Source organism: Capra hircus, chromosome 17 (genome assembly GCF_001704415.2).
Source record: "Capra hircus breed San Clemente chromosome 17, ASM170441v1, whole genome shotgun sequence".
In the NCBI taxonomy this organism is placed as follows: Eukaryota; Metazoa; Chordata; class Mammalia; order Artiodactyla; family Bovidae; genus Capra; species Capra hircus.
This window is the reverse complement of record NC_030824.1, coordinates 24,984,884-25,003,562: the sequence shown is the minus strand read 5'-3', so window position 1 is coordinate 25,003,562 and position 18,679 is coordinate 24,984,884. Positions and strand designations below refer to the sequence as shown.

At 43.4% G+C, this 18,679-nt stretch overlaps 1 protein-coding gene across 3 annotated transcripts in view; it reads right to left on the bottom strand.

The window, feature by feature from the left end:
* The window catches only part of ADGRD1 (adhesion G protein-coupled receptor D1), a 176,338-nt gene that overhangs the window by 150,965 nt on the left and 6,694 nt on the right, over positions 1 to 18,679 (bottom strand). For 2 of the 3 annotated variants that reach the window (XM_018061421.1, XM_005691336.3), the window contains exons 3-4: positions 15,674 to 15,757; positions 11,483 to 11,605 (exon numbers count right to left, since the gene is read on the bottom strand). In XM_018061421.1, the coding sequence (XP_017916910.1) occupies positions 11,483 to 11,605; positions 15,674 to 15,757 (207 nt within the window). Of the gene's footprint in view, positions 1 to 11,482; positions 11,606 to 13,431; positions 13,528 to 15,673; positions 15,758 to 18,679 lie in introns of all 3 variants that reach the window. The other variant, XM_005691335.3, reaches the window with a different exon arrangement.

The following is an 18,679-nucleotide window of genomic DNA, read 5'->3' as shown; positions in this document are numbered from 1 at the left end:
GGAGATGACGTTCTTTGGGAGAGGGCTCACTTACTGAATTAGACAACAAAGATTCTCAAGAATTCCATGGAGGAGAAAAATGCCTACAGATGTGGAAGTCTTGCTGTGCATTATCACCTCTGTGTCTGTGGTGAGTGGGGCAGAAGCAGCAGGTAGGAATGCGTAGGGAATCTCCCCAGGTAGAGGACCAGACCCACAGACTCGGCACCATGTCCTGCGTGTTCGTAACTCAACGTGGACCAGAACAGTGGTCAGTGGGGAGGGCAAGGAGACCCGCAGGTGATGTAGCAGCCTGGATATCCATCCTTCCTCACCCAGCACAGCATTCTTGGGGAGAATCGCCGCCCCCCCACCACCACCAACCTCTGTGTCCTCTAGGTCAAGTGGGACTGATTACACAGTCCAAGGCTCACACAGGATGGAGCAGTCCGAATCACAGTGACTGGTTCAGGGATGGCCACGCATCAGCTGATAAAAGGGAATCCTGGAGGCTCTGAGTCGACATTGCTACCACACCTGGAAAGCCCTCCTGAGAACAGAGCCAAAGTGATGGAGACAGGAGCTTCCAGTGACGTCATCTAAGCACCTGGACCCAGTTCATCGTGGTAGACTGAATCTTCCCAAAGAAGCCAGCGAATCTCCCAGCCCATCTGTTTTCATGCCATGTGACCTTCCCATTCTCCACCAAGACTTAGGCCAGTTTCTCCACCTGCCCTCTGGCTGATGTGACCAAGAGGAAATGACAGAAGTGGGCCTGGCCAGGTTCTAGAAACAGCCATTGTCTGGAAACTTCCGCTTTTGGCTTCTTGGAGCACAGAACAAGTCCAAGCTCTGCTGGTAGACAAAGAAACCACATAGAGGAGCCGGAGGTGCCAGAGATGTGAGTGAAGAAAGTGGTCTTGAGAAACCAGCTCAGGGACCCAGTCCTGGCTGCCATGGCTATAGCCATGAGACAGCCCTGCCCAGCCCCAGAACTGTGAGAGGTGATGCTAAATTGCATTTCACTTGTTAAGTCTGGGAGTGCTTCTTAAGCATCAGTCGATAACCAGAACACAGTCTTACTTGGAGCCTATCAATAAATCCCCCGAACCTAGCTGAGGTGAATTCCCATTGCTTACAAACTCTCAGTTGACTATGACTGTCCACAGAAGATGAGTCCCCTTCCTGACCCTGAAGTCCACCAAGGGCCACCACAAGGACGTGCACATGGCTTCCTCTCTCCTTCCTGACCACCACTTCGGGTGACAGATTTGGGGGCGGGGGGGTGGGGGTTGCTGGGGAAGCTGCTGCAGGGTGAGCAGAGGGAGCAAAGTGAGTGTTAGTCACTCGGTCAGGTCCAACTCTTTGCAACCACATGGACTGTAGCCCACCAAGCTCCTCTGTCCATGGGGATTCTCTACGCAGGAATACTGGAGTGGGTAGTCACGCCCTTCTCCAGGGGATCTTCCTGACCCAGGGATTGAACCTGGGTCTCCCACATTGCAGGCAGATTCTTTACCATCTGAGCTACCAGGGAAGAGGGAGCAAGGAGATGCTCTATTCTTTTCTGTTTCCAAGAGGACTTGGTTCTGTTGGGACCTAACAAATGCCATGATAGGCTTCAGGGACTAAGGGAGGACTCACGGGAAAGGCTGAGTCATTGCCCAGTGAGGTCATCCCCGTGGATGCCAGGACTTGTCTAATCAGCATACTCCCCATAACCTGGTTTGAGTTTATCAGGACGTAAAAGACATGCCCCTGCAGCCAATAGCCAATTAGTAAATACCAGGAAATCCCTGCAGCCAATAAAGATTAGCCAATTAGGAAACTCCTGCAGCCAATCAGTCCTTGCCAACTCTCTGTTCTAAAACCTATAAATACTGCTGTAAATCTGGGCTCGGGGCTCCTTGCTCCACTCCACTGCGTTGGATGTGGCAGGAGCCCTAGCTTGAGCTAGAAATAACACCCCTTCATGCTTTTGCATTGCTGTGGACATCTTATTCTCTCAGTTTTGGGGACTCGGGCTCTGGGCATAACAGTTCAAGACAGAGGTGGCTCTCATCCTGTGTGAGTCACACGTCCACCTACAATGTGATAGCATGAAATGAGCTCATCCACACCTGTCAGCCACCTGAAAGCAGGTTTCCATGAGAACCACCCAGAGCCTGCAGAGCAGGCTCAAGAATGTTCTGGAGTGGGGAGCTGAGGGCATCAAAACCAACGCCATCCCAACAGGCACAAGAAAAGATGCTCAACGTTGCTGATTATCAGAGAAATGCAAATCAAAACTACGATGAGGCACCGTCTCACACCAGTCAGAATGGCTACCACTAAAAAGGCTGCAAATAACAAATGTTGGAGAGGGTGTGAGAAAAGGGAACCCTCCTCCACTGTTGGTGGGAATGTAAACTGGTACAGCCACTATGGAGAACAGTATGGAGGTTCCTCAAAAAACTAAAATCGAGTTGCCATGGGATCCAGCAATTCTAGTCCTGGGTCTATATCTGGACAAGTCTGTAACTGGAAAGGATACACGCAATAGTTCATATTCCCAATAGACAGGACATAGATGGACCTAAAAGTCCATCAACAGATGAATGGGTAAAGAAGATAGCCCCTCCCCCGTCTTTAAACCACCTCCACATTGCTGACTCTGCCCCTCTGCCCTCTCTCTTTATAAGGATTCCTGTGATGTCTCTGCCCCACACAGACAATCAGGACAGTCCCCATCTCAAGTTTCTCAACTTAACCACTCAACTTCATCAAAATGGGTAAAGAGTACATGGGATCACTGTGTATTATTTTTTACAACTGCCTGTTCATCTACAATTATCTCAAAATAAAAAGGATCTCATAAAAGAAAATAAAAGAGATTTTACTCGGTCGGGAAGGCCTTTAATCTGATCTGGCTCGTTCAAAGTCCAATTTTATTACAGCGTATCTCAGGCATGGGAGTTGGATGTTCTCCCAGTTTTTGGTCAAGAGAGCCTCCAGAACTGGGGCCTTGGTTTCTTTATTTGTAGAAAAAATAGAAGACATGAAGGGAATCTACCAACTGTAGGCTTCTAAGTGCGTTTTCCATGTGGTGTGGCCACTGTGCAGGAGGAGAGGAATGTACAGGGTTCTGATAACAGAGCATCTCTACAGAGTGGCCGCCTGCTGAGTGCTTCTAAAAGAGCACAGGCTGAGAGACACTGATGGGGAGGTTTGGGCTTTCTGGCTAAGCCGGGAAAAGACCCAGATACCTGGCAGTCAACCAGCAAGCTTCTGCCATTGAACCAGATTCCTAACTCTGATTTTTCTTAAGACCCTAAAGTGTAATCTGTACCTCCCCATTTCAGCAGAGTACAGGGTGATATGATGATTTCTCCCTACATCTTTCTAAGAGTTGATAGTTTCAGTCACTCTGGTCTTGGACAGATTCTCCAAGAGAATGTTAGCATATCAGCATGCCTTTATCTGGGCTTCCTGGGTGGCTCAGATGGTAAAGAATCCGCCTGCAAGGCAGGAGACCTGGGTTTGATCCCTGGGTTGGAAAGATCCTCTGGAGAAGGGCATGGCAATCCACTCCAGTATTCTTGCCTGGAGAATTCCATGGGCAGAAGAGCCTAGTGGGCTACAGTCCATGGGGTCACAAAGAATCAGCCACCATTGAGCAATGAACACTTTCACGCCTTTATACAACAGGAATCACAGTGAGATGCTAATCCCTTCTCAGTCATCTTTCAGTTCTGATTATGATGAGAAGAAAGTCCCTTTGTATGTAAGTAACAATTGCAAATCCCTGTTTTAACAAAGAAATGCCACATGTCGAATTCAGAGCCTCTGGTGGGCAATGGTACCCACATGGAACTCAACAACGCAGGAATCTTCTACTTAGGAAAATGATGATTGGGTTTCAGTTCTTGGGGATGATAAGTTTCCTTTTCAATTGAATCTAGTGAGTGAAGGAAAGTCACTCAGTCGTGTCTGACTCTTTGCAACCCCATGGACTATAGAGTCCATGGAATTCTCCATGAATCCACGCTAGAATACTAGAGTGGGTAGCCATTCCTTTCTCCAGGGGGTCTCCAGGGGATCTTCCAACCCAGGGATCGAACCCAGGTCTCCCACATGGCAGAGAGATTCTTTACCAGCTGAGCCACCAAGGAAGCCCAGGTTTTATAGTTCAGGTGCTACGTGTATACAGTTAAAAAAAAAATCATAAAAGCAATTTAAAAGTGAGAAAAATTTAAGAATCTTAAAAACTGTCTTAAAAACATTCTAGCTTGACTGGAAATTTAGATAATTGCATCATTCAACCTCAACCAATTAAAGTAAATAACCCACCCTTGGACTTCCTTGGCATAAATACATCCTGCCTTGCTGCCTTCATTGTCTATATTATATAAGCTGAGTTAAGGGGATGACGTGCCATTTTTTTTTTCCATCCACATTAGGACTGTAAGGATAGAATTATGTCTGGCTGTGTAAATTTCCTCAGTAAAACTTTCAAGTGATCTATTCTCACCTGTTCTCAAGAGTGCAGAGACCCAGGTGCTAAAAAACACAGAGAATGGCTCCTAAGGCTTTCTTATTCCTCCTGAAAATCATAGAACAATTGAGGAGCAAAGTGTGAGGCTATATATACATGGTTAAGTGAATGCAAGAGACCTTACTCTTAAAGTAGAAATGTTACAAGGTATCAACTCTATGGCCCCAAATTCATTGTCTTTCCTAAAAATATCTTGATTCTCACTTGACATAGAGAAGTGGTAAAGATGCTGAAGCTTCCACACTGTATTCTTTGAAGTTTTTCCCCTCAGCTCCATGATTACAAGGAAGTGATAACCAAAATAGGGTAGGAGAAATGATATCATGAAGAGCAAAATTTGGAGAGAAAAAAAGCTAAATGTCATAGTGGTGGAGAACCTGGTTAACAGAAGAGACACTGGGTGAAAGATGAGGAATTGCATCTTCAGTCACAGTTGAGTTTGCAATGGTAGAAGTGGTCAATGAAATGCAGAGAGAAAGATGATCGAGACCCAGAGGGATAGTGCTTCTCTGACCTTAATATACATGACAGAGGCCATAACTCAAAAGCCTGTCTTTCCGGGGCACTGACTCCATAAGAGAGCCAGCATGTCTTCTGTAGGCAGCTCAGGCCGTATTTTTCAACTTCCAGACACACTCTTTGTCAGATCAAGCCCTGCATATGAAATACTACTCATGCCTACGCTTCCTGCCTCCCCAGAAGGCTCTCTAATTTCTTCTAGAAATATCTGGTGCTCTAGGACTCTCATTCACTCTCACCATTTCTCTCCTCAATACTATTTTTTAAAAAACCACAGGTGACTGGCCACTCCCCTTCAGTCTCATCAAGCAGAGCGCTGAGAGTCCAAAGTGCAAGTGAAGGCTGCTCAGTCGTGTCTGACTCTTTGCGACCCCATGGACAATACAGTCCATGGGATTCTCCAGGCCAGAATACCGGAGTGGGTAGCCATTCTCTTCTCTAGAAGATCTTCCCAACCCGGGGATTGAACCCAGGTCTCCCGCATTAGAGGTGGATTCTTTACCAGCTGAGCCACCAGGGAAACCCAAGAATACTGGAGTGGGTAGCCTATCCTTTCTCCAAGGAATCTCTTCCTGACCCAGGAATCATGAACCGGGGTCTCCTGCACTGCAGGCAGATTCTTTACCAGCTGAGCTACCAGGGAAGCTGTGAGAGTCCAAGGGACTACCAGAGAGCTGAGAGTCCAAGGGACTCAGGAAATCTGGAGAACACTGGGTAGTCACCTTCGCTCTAACCAACTGATGCCAGGTGTGTGGGTAACACTAGGATTTACTGATTTTTTAAGAGAAGACAGAAGTAGAGATTTTTTAATGAAATTTTATCTTTCAGGGGAGTTGAGTATTAATTTAAAAAAGCATTTAAAGCACCATGAGAGAAGCTCTGTTTCTGCAAACAGTTAGGCAGGCTTTTTGAACCCACCCATTCTGCCGAAAGCTTCCCAGGTGGTACTAGTAGTAAAGAACTTGCCTGCCAATGCAGGAGATGTTAAGAGATGCAGGTTTGATACCTGGGTTGGAAAGATTCCCTGAAGGAGGGTGTGACAACCCACTCCAGTATTCCTGCCTGGAGAATCCCATGGACAGAAGAACCTAGCAGGCTACAGTCCATAGAGTTGCAAAGAGTTGGACATGACTAAAACAACTTAGCATGCACATACATTCTGCCAAAAAACAATTCCGAAAACTTGTTAAAATAGAAAATTTGTGAGAACCGACATAATGCCAGCAAACAAAACACATTTGTGGGCTAGAGTCAGCCTTGAGCAGTTCTGAGATTTGGTCCATGAAAATCACCCTGAGTTAAAATTCAGATCTCCAGGCCCTGTCCACAGAGATTTGGATTCAGTGGGTCCTGGGCTGGAGACTGAGAAGTTCCATTTTTAGCAGTCTCTGCACTGGACTGGACTCTTCTAGACTGATGGTCTAGAAACAATACTTCAAGAAACTCAGCACTAAATCACCCTGTGGCTCTAGGCTATCTTGTGCCTTCTCTGGACCTCAGTCTCCCCATCTGTGAAATGGACATGGTGAACGAATACTTCTCTCTGAAGCTCCACCAGGCTTTCAAACATCCCTAAAACTCCCAGCCATCTAAGGAAGACAGAAGTTGGATCTGTGCCCAACCGTCAGGCCCTTCTGGAAATTTTTGTCCTGAAACACCTTTCAGAATAGCTTACCATTTTGTTGATGGCACTGAAGTTAGTGACTTAATGCAAAGTTGAAGTTAGTAACCTAATGGAAAGGATCTAAAAAGTCCTGTCGATGCTGAGAAGAGAATGTGGGTGCTGAGATTTTCCAGCTGCTGCTATGGAGCTGTAGCAGCTTTCTTGGTGCTTATAAGCAGAGGAAGCTCTAATGCATAAGAGGGAAAAAAGAAGGGGACATTTCCAGAGGGAGGAAAAATTAACAAGTAAAACAGGAAGAAGGTCTTTCTGGCAGGCATCCAAGATGATTGAGAGGTGAAGTGGAATTAGAGGTAATTATTCAAAACGAATTTAGTCCAATATCAGGAAGAAGTATCTAAAAGTCAGAGGGGTGCAAAAACGGGACTGGCCCATTCAGGATGGAGAAGGACTCATCACAGGTGATATGCAAATGATGGCCCATCAGCTATGTGCTGGGGAACCATTCAAAGGCATTTAAGCATCAGAAAGACAGACTAGACGTATCTGTCCAGTTGATAGGGATCGAGCATCTAGCGTGCTGATATTCATCCCTGAAAATATAGCAGTGACCAAGACAGATGAGTCCCTGCCCTTGCAGAGCTAAATGTCCAAGAAGGAGGACACATAATGAACAGGTCATCACCAAAGATGCAAGGGACAGAGGGGGACATACAGGGACCTGTGAGAGCAAAGGGGAATGCAACTGGTGTGGGACTCATCTCTGTAAGAGCCACACTGGAGCTGAGCCCTCAAGGTCTATAGGGAGGACTTCCCTGGTGGTCCAGTGGTTAAGAATCCACTTTCCAACTGGTTAAGAATCTACCTTGCAATGCAAGGGATGTGCGTTCAATTCCTGGTCAGGGAACTAAGATCCCACATGCTGAGGGGTAACTAAGCCTGTGCAAAGCAACTGAAGAACGCCCACGTGCCTCAACAAAGACCAAGCAAGGCCAATAAAACAATAAAATTAAAATAAGGTTTACAGGGGAGTGAAACAAGATGCTGGAACACTCCAGGAAGACTCCCTCCTCATGCGGATTTCTGCTGGTCGTGGGAGTTGGAGGAGAGTTGCCTCAGTATTGAAGGAACACAGACTGCGCTTCCTTTGGTTAATGTTCAAAAAGACTTTCTCTCTCAAAGGATCCTCCAGAGCCTCTCTCCCATTTGCACCCAACACCCATGAGAAAATTTCCCAGGAGGCACAATTTGCCAAAAGGCAGGTCACACAGCCAGCTCAGAAACAAGAGAAACTAGCCAAGTGGGTGGAGGAAAGCCCGAAGATAAGCAGGTCATGGGTTCGAAATCTCAGAGTGAGCAGCTGGCAGAGAAGGAAGATCCCACGTTCTAGCTGAGAACTCGGAGAAGGAACAGCTAAATTGCTCAGATGTTTTATCCTTTTTTGAAAAGTTCAAACCTCAACCCTGTCTCCTACAACGTTCTTTAAAAAAAAAATGAAATCAACCAAAAATATGAACAGAGACCACAAGAGAATTGGGAAATCACAAATATGAAAATAATTGACCTGCTTGACTGGGTGTGGGAAGTGTTTCTCTCCTTGTTTAAGTGTTGAGGGAATTCCCTGGTGGTCCAGTGGTTACGACTCTGTGCTGTCATTGCCATGGCCTGGGTTCAATCTCTCGTCAGGAAACTAAGATCCCACAAGTCACACAGCACAGCCAAACATATATATATATATATATATATATATATATATAAAATCCCAGCTCTGCAGCTACAGAGTAGCCACTGCCTCTGCAACTAGAGAAAGACTTCAAGCAACCACAAAGACCCAGCAAAGCAAAACAAAAAAAAAATTGTTTAATCACTAACAGTACACTTGAAATCATCTCACTTACTTCAAAAGCTATGTGGAGTTTGATTTGAAAAATGTTGGATGGACTTTTCCTGTTCAAATCCTATTCTCCTTAAACCTAGAAATGTAAGCTCATTGAGGCCCCCTGGAAACCCCCCAGAGCAAAGGATATGGTCAATAAAATGGAGCAATGCTTACAGTGATCCTTCGGATGACACCCATGTTTGGTGGTCCTGTCTGAACTCCAAACTGAGCGAGGTGGATCAGGAAATACCCAACCTCCCTCAGCATCTGCCACATTAAGACCCTTGCTAGCATGGCCCCAGGGGGCCAAAGGTGACTTGAGGTTTCCTGGCTTCACCACATATCCGGCCATACTCTAGAAAAGTGGACACCCAAAAAATATCTTCAAAGGTTCCAGTTAACCAGGACACACGAGAAGCTATCAACAGGGTGGGAACACGAAGCCAAAGTTTACAGCTCTCTATACCACGTGAGCTCTTGTCTGTCTCATTTTTTTGAGGGTGAAATGAGTTAATACATGCAATGGGATTAGAACACTCCAGTTTAGTTCAGTCACTCAGTCATGTGCAACTCTTTGCGACCCCATGGACTGCAGCATGCCAGGCTTCCCTGTCCATCACCAACTCCCGGAGCTTGCTCAAACTCATGTCCATCGAGTTGGTGATGCCATCCAACCACCTCATCCTCTATTGTCCCCTTCTCCTCCTGCCTTCAGTCTTTCCCAGCATCAGGGTCTTTTCCAATAAGTCAGTTCTTCACATCACATGGCCAAAGTACTGGAGTTTCAGCTTCAGCATCAGTCCTTCCAATGAATATTCAGGACCGATTTCCTTTAGGATGGACTGGTTCTTGTAGTCCAAGGATACTGACACCAAGTAAACAATGCATGATTGTGGGCGATTATGACGACTGGTCCAACCACGTCAGCCCCTGTCAGGGGGTCACATCTGAGCAGGCGGACGAAGTGAGGACTGAGATCCTGGGGACAGGAGGCACATTGGGAGGCATCCATACAGGACAGGACCCCAAGGGCTTCTCAGTGTTGGACCAGCCACGTGCCAGCCTTCAGAACAGTCCCATGAGCAGGGAACTAAAATCTGGCTTTGATTGACCCGTGTTACAGGTAAGGAATTTGGACTCAGAAGTTAGGTGGTTGCCCAAGGTCACCACAGAAAGGATTAGAACGCCATTGAAACCCAAGCCGCCTGGCCCTGGAGCCCAAACCATTAACATGCTCTATGTCCAGCAGGTCCAATGATCACAGGGTCAGAAGTCAGTGATGAGCTGAAGAGCAATGTCCAACACAAAAGAAGGCCCCTCCATTCGGCCCCACAAAATCGGAATAAGGGAGGGAGATTTCTCAAGAGAAACCGGGAATTTGTGTTTTTATGTGAAATTGTCCTATTTTTCAACTTTGGCAGCTAATCAAAAATTTTAACTCCATGCCTGCAAAACCAGGCACAGCCACAGGGCAGGGTGAGCTCAGAGGCCTCTAGTTTACGACCTCAGAATTCAGGTAAAGTTTTCCGATAGTTTTGATTTCCAGTAGCTGGTCACTATCATAGTCACCACTGGTCCCATCACAGTCATCATTCAAAGGCTGCTTATCTGTGACAGTGCCCAGTTACTGGAATTCCTGGGACCTTCCCCTCCCACCTGAGTCAATTCCAGTTGGTAGCTGGGGCTGTGGAGACACCGTTCTTCCAAAGAGAGACTGTTGCCTCTCAGACCCAGAGACAAACTGGACAGAAACACATCCCTACCCTGCTCCTCCTCCTCCTCGGCCGTCCTGATCAAGGCAGGGAGAGGGTGGGGCAGACACCGGCTGCCCTCTTGTTTCCCTTAGTCCTTGTAGCTGAGGCGGGGCTGTTTTAAATTTAGAGAAATAAACAACTCTGCTGTGTTTATAGGGCTGTTTGAATTCAGGAACAGCTTGAACTGTGGATTTGTAAACCTGGCTGTGGTTTTAGACCTCAAATCCCTTTCTCAAAACTCTGGGTTCTGCAAAGTCCAAAATGTATCCTCCCACACGTGATCACATTGTTAAGCTTTGTTTGCTTTACTGGAATGTAACCAACGAATTCATCACAGGGCAGTTTTGATAAGCCCATTGGATGCCCAAAAAGACTTAGGGCTTTCAGACCCGCTTGCATTAAACTCTTTTTTTTTCCTAGAAAGAAAAATTTTCAGTTGCTTAGGATAATGGAACTTGGAGGCTCGAAACTGATCTGGATGGTAGAGAACAGTTTCCCAGAACATTTTGAAATGTGGCTCAAATCTTCATTTTCTGAAGCTCAGATCCTAGAGATCTGGTTACTTTTCATAGAGAAAAAAAAAAAAAAAAAGGAAGAAGAAGGAATAGATTCCTAACTTCTCTTTTGTACCTGTGTGTTTCACCCATGGTATTATTTTAACCATAGGTCTACAACCTTTCGCTGGGACAGCTCTCACCACTGCCCCCTCCAGTCTCCACGGATATAAAAGAAGCGAACCCATGGCACGAGTCTTAAGAGGCATGCCCCGCCCAGACCCATGGCCAACATCCTAGAGCCAGAAATAGCGTCCCGTGAGCCACACCATCAATTTCCTGCCCACAAACGCCATGGCCCCATCCAAGCTCCACTGCGACATCGCCGTGTCTGCTTTTTATGGAGGCGTCTTTTTCGTCTGTTTCTTGGGGGTTTTGGTTGTTGTTGTCTGTTGCTTTTCTGCTTTACAAGATTAAATACTTTGCTCTCATGCCTCTGCGAAATAGTGTGTTAATTCCGTCTCCAGGACCAGTCTCTGCATCCCCATCCCCACCCCTCCCCTCAAGTCCGTACGTGACATGCGCACGCATGGTGCAGCTGAACTTTGTCTTCACATCTGCCACAGCCCAGAGGAACAGATGCCACCTGGCAGTGAAATGAACTTGAAAGAAAGGAAGAAAAGAATGGAGCGCATCACTCACCCTCAGGGCCGCACTGTGCCGGATTACTGATGCAGGAAGTTTTGTTCTTTCTGTAATAGAGAAATGTGACTCCTTTTCCCTCCTTGAGGTAAATGCCTTTGTTGACCTTTCCTTCTACAATATCTAAGTAAGAAGAATGGCAAACATTGTAGATTAATAATTGCAGGAGATGAAAAGTCCGGAGATGTGTCAGGCTTACAAACAACTTTGATTTAAATACGCTGTATTATTTCTATTTATAATTAAATATTTCTATTCAATGACGTTACAGATATTATTTAATATTAATGGTATGTAACATTTCATAATTGCAAACTAGACTATAAGTAATGTATTAGTGTCAATATTAAATAATATTCTATCTTATTAATATTGTATCTAGTAATTAATATCATCCCAGTGTATAATATGCATTGTAATATGACCACATTATAAATACTGTATTTGAGTTACCAGGAGCCATATGATTAGAATCTCCTACTGTCAACTTTGGAGTCCTTCTCACTGTCTTCTTCACACGAGACTTTTCAGGTGAAACTCTGAGATTCAATTTCAAATGTAAAACTACACCTGCACTCTCTCTCCTTCTGAATTCTCTCACTGAAAGCCCGTGACCCGACACATGGGAACCCATGATTTTAAGAGAATTCCTTCCCAGGCTCTAGGAGGGAAACTCAGCGCCACACTTCAGTCACCCCAGCAGAGCCTGCCAGTGACTGGACCGCAGGGCCAGTAGTCCTGGCGGGGACGCCAGCTCCGCCATCATTTGTTTGTCCCATTCTGATAGCAGACCTCTCTGATGGTCAGTGTGATGGAAATGGTTTACGGAATAGATAAGGGAAGACTATAAAAGCCAAGGGTGACGAGTCACACACTGTTGACTGGGACCAAAGCCACCCAGATGCCTCCTCTGCCCTGTGGCAGGTGCGTCCTGCCCTCAGAGCTGGTGGTCCAGCTGAAGATGGACAGAAGTGCCAGGGGCCCTTTGACTCGACCACTACCCCAGGTCAGATTCTCTAACAACCTTTGGCATGTAGATACCAACCTGAAGGACTTCAATGTCTTTCCTTACTGTTTTAAATTCATTTAAAAAAAAATCTATCTCGTTTATTGCTGGGGATGGGGAATCTATATATTACATAGTTAAAATGGGCAACTTGAAGTTGCAGGATTGAATGAGGCTCTATAAACCCCTAAACCAGACTATTTGCTTGGCAAAATTAATTTTGGAAGTGAAACACCCCATAGTTGAAAGAACGATCAGGTTATATATTTTTTAAAAAGTCAAGAGCAAAACCTAAATTATCTGAGCCAGCTTTGCATACTGACCAGAAAGCGGCCCAATTGCTACTATCTGTCCTGTTCTGTGCTGCCTGAGAAAAATCTGAAACATGTGGGCCTTGGAGGTTATTAAATAAGATAATCATTTAACCATGACTCTTGTGGGTGTGTCTTTTAGAAAACAGCTTCTAATGATTTAAAAAAAAAAAAATTCCAGCTACAGAAGAAATGCTGATTTTAGTGTTTGCAAGACATCAAATTTTTGATGAGGTATTTTAAAATTGACTTTAATTTTCCATTTCAAGGGCATATTTTTCCTTCCCAAAAGAATATAATCCATTAAAAAAATCCAAACAAGGTTTATTTTTTGGAAACTATCTCATCTTATGTCTGTATTGTTCTGAAAATAAGCAGCCGGTTTGGAAGACCCTGGTTGCTTGAAAGTGCACAGACACACCCTACCCTACTATCCTTCAGTCTGTGATATTTCCTTTAGAATTAAGCCGCGGTCTTAAGTCCTTACCATCAAATACCCTGAATCTTTGGCTCTTGGGAAGATATTCGCTCATTTGCTAGTGAAGATATAGTGAATTCATATAAAGCCATATCGGACTGGCCTTTCAGTTCATTGCAGATCCAAACTTAACACAGAAGTAACACATGCTCACCTACGGTTGCAGAGAAATTTGAGTAGGCAGAGTCATTGGTATAAACAAAGGTAGAATTATGAGAAGGGAGCACAGTGAGGTTGTGGGTTCGTGACGCTGGGTGAAACAACAAAAGAAAAAAGCACAATGAATGACACAAAAAACAAACGGAACTGACATATCTCTCAACATAATACACGTCCATACGTGCGCTTTCCTCCCACAAGCAGCTCGGGTTCTCTCTCCCAGCCCCACCCCCCCGCTCACTTATTCAGTCAACATTATGGCAACTCCAGCAGCCCCACACTGTCCCAGAGCTAGGGTGCTGTGGCTGTTGTATTTGGTTCCCATGTGCTGGCCCCAACTCCCATCCGGATACTTAGTTGAGAGATATGAAACTGAACTCGGCCACAAAGTAGCCTTAACAAAAAGGATTAACGGTTGTGATGTCACAAGAACTGATGAAACAGAAGCACAGCATGAAAACAACTGCATGTTATTACGACAAATGGACAAAACAACAGAGATTTAATTCAGCAACAAATAACAAAGCAGTGCATCCACGCAATAATTTCCAACACCATTCAACCGTCCCCAGCAGTAAAATGTGCTGATGGATTCTATTCCTTTTTCTTGTTGCCTTAAGAAACCTGTAATCAAATTGAAATATGCCAGCAGAGCACTATAACATAAAGAATAGACCCAGCGGAAAAGAGCAGTGAAACCTTCATTATTCGAGTGTTTCGGGACAAACACCAATATAGTTTGAGTTTTATGGGAAATTAATATTTTAGGTGAACAAAATCCAACCACAATGTAATTGTATCTGATACCCTATGACAATGAGATGAGTTGACAGGGTGAGGAGAGAACTATACGGATCATTATTTGAACTCTTGTCTAAAGTAATTACGGAAATGTTAGCACCCAGGTCCTAAACATGGAGCTATTTTGACAATGCATTTTCCACTTGGAATGATCTCCTTTCAAAGGCTTTAAAATAAAAGCCCTAAGAAGAGAAAATTAGATTATGACAAGGGGAAGCCATTTCTTTTGACCCGAGATAGTCACAAAATGAACTGCCGCAGGAACAGTCCATCCCTATAGCACAGACTATTTGGAGAATATATGAAGCCCCAATGGTTCAGTGTAAGTTTTCATCATGGCCGCCATTGCTGCCCAACATGCAGGCAAGGAAGAGATAATGCCGGATGAAGGCAGGGCTTTGGGTGGCCCTGCACAGGAAGGAGGACAGCATCCTTCTGGAGGGCCCTGCTCTTTGAGTGCCTTTAAGGATGCCAGCAGCAGAGACATCCACTGTAATACTTCCTGATTTGCAAAGTTTAAGAAAGACATTTTAGAATCTGAGGTGACAATTTATGGCAGCACATGACATCCTGGGAATAAGGAACAAATCAGTGTGCTGGTATGAGAATCCTAACAAGCAGCAATGCGGGTTTTCTTTTTTTAATCTATTGCAAAGAACCAGTACAGACAATCTGAGCATGTGCTAGCATGGTTGTACATAAACCTCCTGCTGTACAAATCAATCACTGGACATAATCAAGAGGAATAAAAATTAAAATGTCAGAACATCCCAAATTACTCAAAACTTACACTTTAAAAAATCTTATTGGGATGGAAAAAGTACTTAGGGCTGTCTGGGGTTTCTCCGTCCGGTAAAAGTCTGAACTGAGTCAGATAGAAACTTTATTTTCCATGGAATTGCAGACCACTGGAAGCATCTTAGGTGATGTTCAATGACGGGGGGCTGTCAGCGAAGCATGGAAGAGCTGATGGGTGGGTGGGATTACCTTTGCTAAATGAAATTCTGACCTCACAAACAGGGCATTACTCTTCACTGGCACAACCTTTGGTCCTAGATTCAAATGGGTCCCTGCTTTGGCAGGCATGTAGATTACGCCATTTGTGTCTACCTAGAAAACATACATCCTGACTTATACAGAGGTTGACCCATCAGGTTAAAGCTGAAAACAGCTGCTTTTGTTTCAAGGTTGTTGGAGAAAATGCACATCTTAATATTCTGAAACATAAATGTCTTTTAATCATAAAAACATATAAAAGTTCTAGTGAAAATACTTTGCAATAACAATTATTAAGGGGAAGCAACACAAACGTCTATTCATCTCTGTCATCCTGGCTTCACAGCTGATGCTATTTGTTGTTCCCTGTCTCTCTGGACTGCCCCTAATTCCTAAGAGATGCCCATGGGGCCCCAGTTTCTGTTCCCACCCCTGTCTACCTCCAGTTGTCTCCTGAAGTTCGTGGATCCCGTCCACATTTTCCAATGGCCAGTAATGGGAAGCAGAAGCCAGGACCTCAAACCCTTGAGGGGAAAGAAGAATAAAAATGTTACATCACTATTAGGAAAGAAAGAGCTGGACATAAGGAGCTACTTACTACCTACATCAGGAATTGGGGGAAGGATTAATTATCAGAGTGACTGTGGAGGTACTCAAAAGGTATCTGAACAGATTCAACACATACTCCCAGGTTTCAAAAACTCAATAAATTAAAAATAAATGAATATTTTTACCGGATAAAACATACTACATAGGAATAGATATCTTTTAGCTAAAAGAAAATAAAAGCCATTCTGCCTAATGGCACAACACATGAAGCATGCCCACACGTGTCAGAGAGAAAGATAAGAATGTCCATTGTCCCATATCCCACCATTAGTCCCTATGCTTTAAGAGAAATAGCTGATGCAATCAAACAAGAGAGAAAAAATAAGGCTGAAAAAGAGGAGGAAGCCCGCAGCTATACTGTGCAGACAGCACGTGAGATTCTTTACAAATACGTCCTCATTTCAGTCTAACAATAATCTATAAAATAATTGTACTTCTAGCCATCTGTTAAGACAAGGAATACAATGCCACCTCAGCAGTCACCCAGCCAACTGGTTTTAGATACAATCCTCCATAGACATCTCTTGAATTGATCTTGATCTTTCTATTATTGCTCTGCTTCCTCCATACTAAAAATCAATCCTTTAAAAGTCTCCTTTAGGGTCCTTGTGCTTTGAGTAGACAACATATTGTGCAGACATGCTCTTTTTTATTCTGCTCTTCTCACTTAATATCATATGAATTATTTCATTTATTTTTTTTTCTAACTCTCATAATGGAGTTTGGGTAATAGTCCCTGGAGAGGCTGCACCATCACACACTCAACTGTTCTCCTAACTTGAATCTCCTCTTGGATTAATTCTCTGTGAACAGTTCCCAGAAATGGAAATAAAGATCCAGATGACTAAATAATAATCAACTGCCTTCAATGTCTGCCAGGTCCCAGAAAAGTTAAAATTACCAAAGTAATCTTTGTGTTGTTCGTTGTAAAAAATATTTTTTAAGAGGAGATAATATGATCATTATTTTCAAATGATGTATGCCTGATAATGAAAATGGAAAACTATTACAAATAAGAAAAGAATTTAGTAAGTGAAAAACTGTTACAAATGGTAAAATAATTTAGTAAGGAGGCTGATACAAATTAAATATGCAAATGTGAATAGCTCTCTTGTATTCATATAATAATGCTAAAAAAATAGAAGAAAGGTTTTAATTTATAAATGCAATCAGTGAAGAGAAGACATTTAAGAACAAAAGAATAAGAGCTACACAACATTCTCATGAAGAAAACAATCACATCATACTGAAGGATGTAAAAGAACCCTTGAATAAATGAAGGGATTCCCTGGTAACTCAGCTGGTAAAGAATCCGCCCGAAATGCAGGACACACCGGTTGACTTGACCTATTCTTAATAAAGAAAACTCAAAAATCAAAAAATATCTACTAAATATGCTCAACATCTCTAATTATCAAAAATACAACATTAATTATCAAAAATTAAAAATACAGTGAGGTACCACCTCACACCAACCAGAATAGCCATCATAAAAAAGTCTACACATAATGAATGCTGGAAAGCGTGAAGAAAATGGAACCCTCCCACACTGTTGGTGGGAATATAAATTGGTGCAGTCACTATGGAAAGCAGGATGGAGGTTCCTTAAAAAACTGAAAATAGAACCACCGTATGACCCAGAAATCCCATTCCTGGGCATACATCCAGAGAAAACTCTAATTCAAAAAGATGTATGCACCCCCACTGTTCATTTCAGCACTATTTAGAACAGTCTAGACATGGAAGCAACTTAGGTGTCCATCACCAGATGAATGGATAAAGAAGCGGTATATATACATATATATACAGTGGAGTACAATTCAGCCATAAAAAATGATGAGATAATGCCATTTGCACCAACATGGATGGACCTTAGAGATTATCTTACTAAGTGATGTAAACAAGGCAGAGAAAGACAAATGCTAAATGATATCACTTATATGTGGAATCTAAAATAAAAAACAATGATACAAATTAATTTATTTACAAAATAGAAATAGACTCACAAACATGGAAAATTAACATATGATTACCAAAGGGGAAAGTAGGGGAAGGGATAAATTACAAATTTGGGATTAAAATATATAACTACTATACACAAAATAGACATAGACAGTTTAAGGAAAAAGAAATACAAATTACTTTTAGAAATATAAGAAGTTCAGCCTTGCTGATAATTTTAAAAAGCATGTTAAAACTACAGCGAGCTAGCCTATTCACTTATCAGACTGGCAAATGAAGTTACATTTATTAGAAGACTTAAGTAGCTCTTGGACTGCAAGATCAAACCATTCAATCCTAAAGGAAATAAACCCTGAATATTCATTAGGAAGGACTGTTACTGAAGCTGAAGCTCCAATACTTTGGCCACTTGATGCAAAGAGCCAACTCATTGGAACAGACCCGGATGCTGGGAAAGACTGAAGGCAAAAGGAGAAAGGGGTGGCAGAGGATGAGTTGGTTAGATAGCATCACTGACTCAATGGACATGAATCTGAGCAAACTCCAGGAGACAGTGGAGGACAGAGGAGCCTGGTATGCTACAGTCCATGAGGTTGCAAAGAGTCAGACAGGACCTACTGACTGAATAACAACATACTGAAGTGGGCAAGTTCTACCACCTTTTCTGGTGGGAGTTCACCTTTTTGGAGGGCAATATCTATCAAAATCTTAAGCTCACATGATGTTTGACCTAGCAATTTAATTCCTAGAAATTTATTCTAAAGATCTATCATATTCTCATGCATATGATCAAAGACCTATGTACAAGGGTATTTGTTGCAGAATTTTTAAAATAGTAATAAAAACCTACAAACAGCCTACATGCTCATTTACAA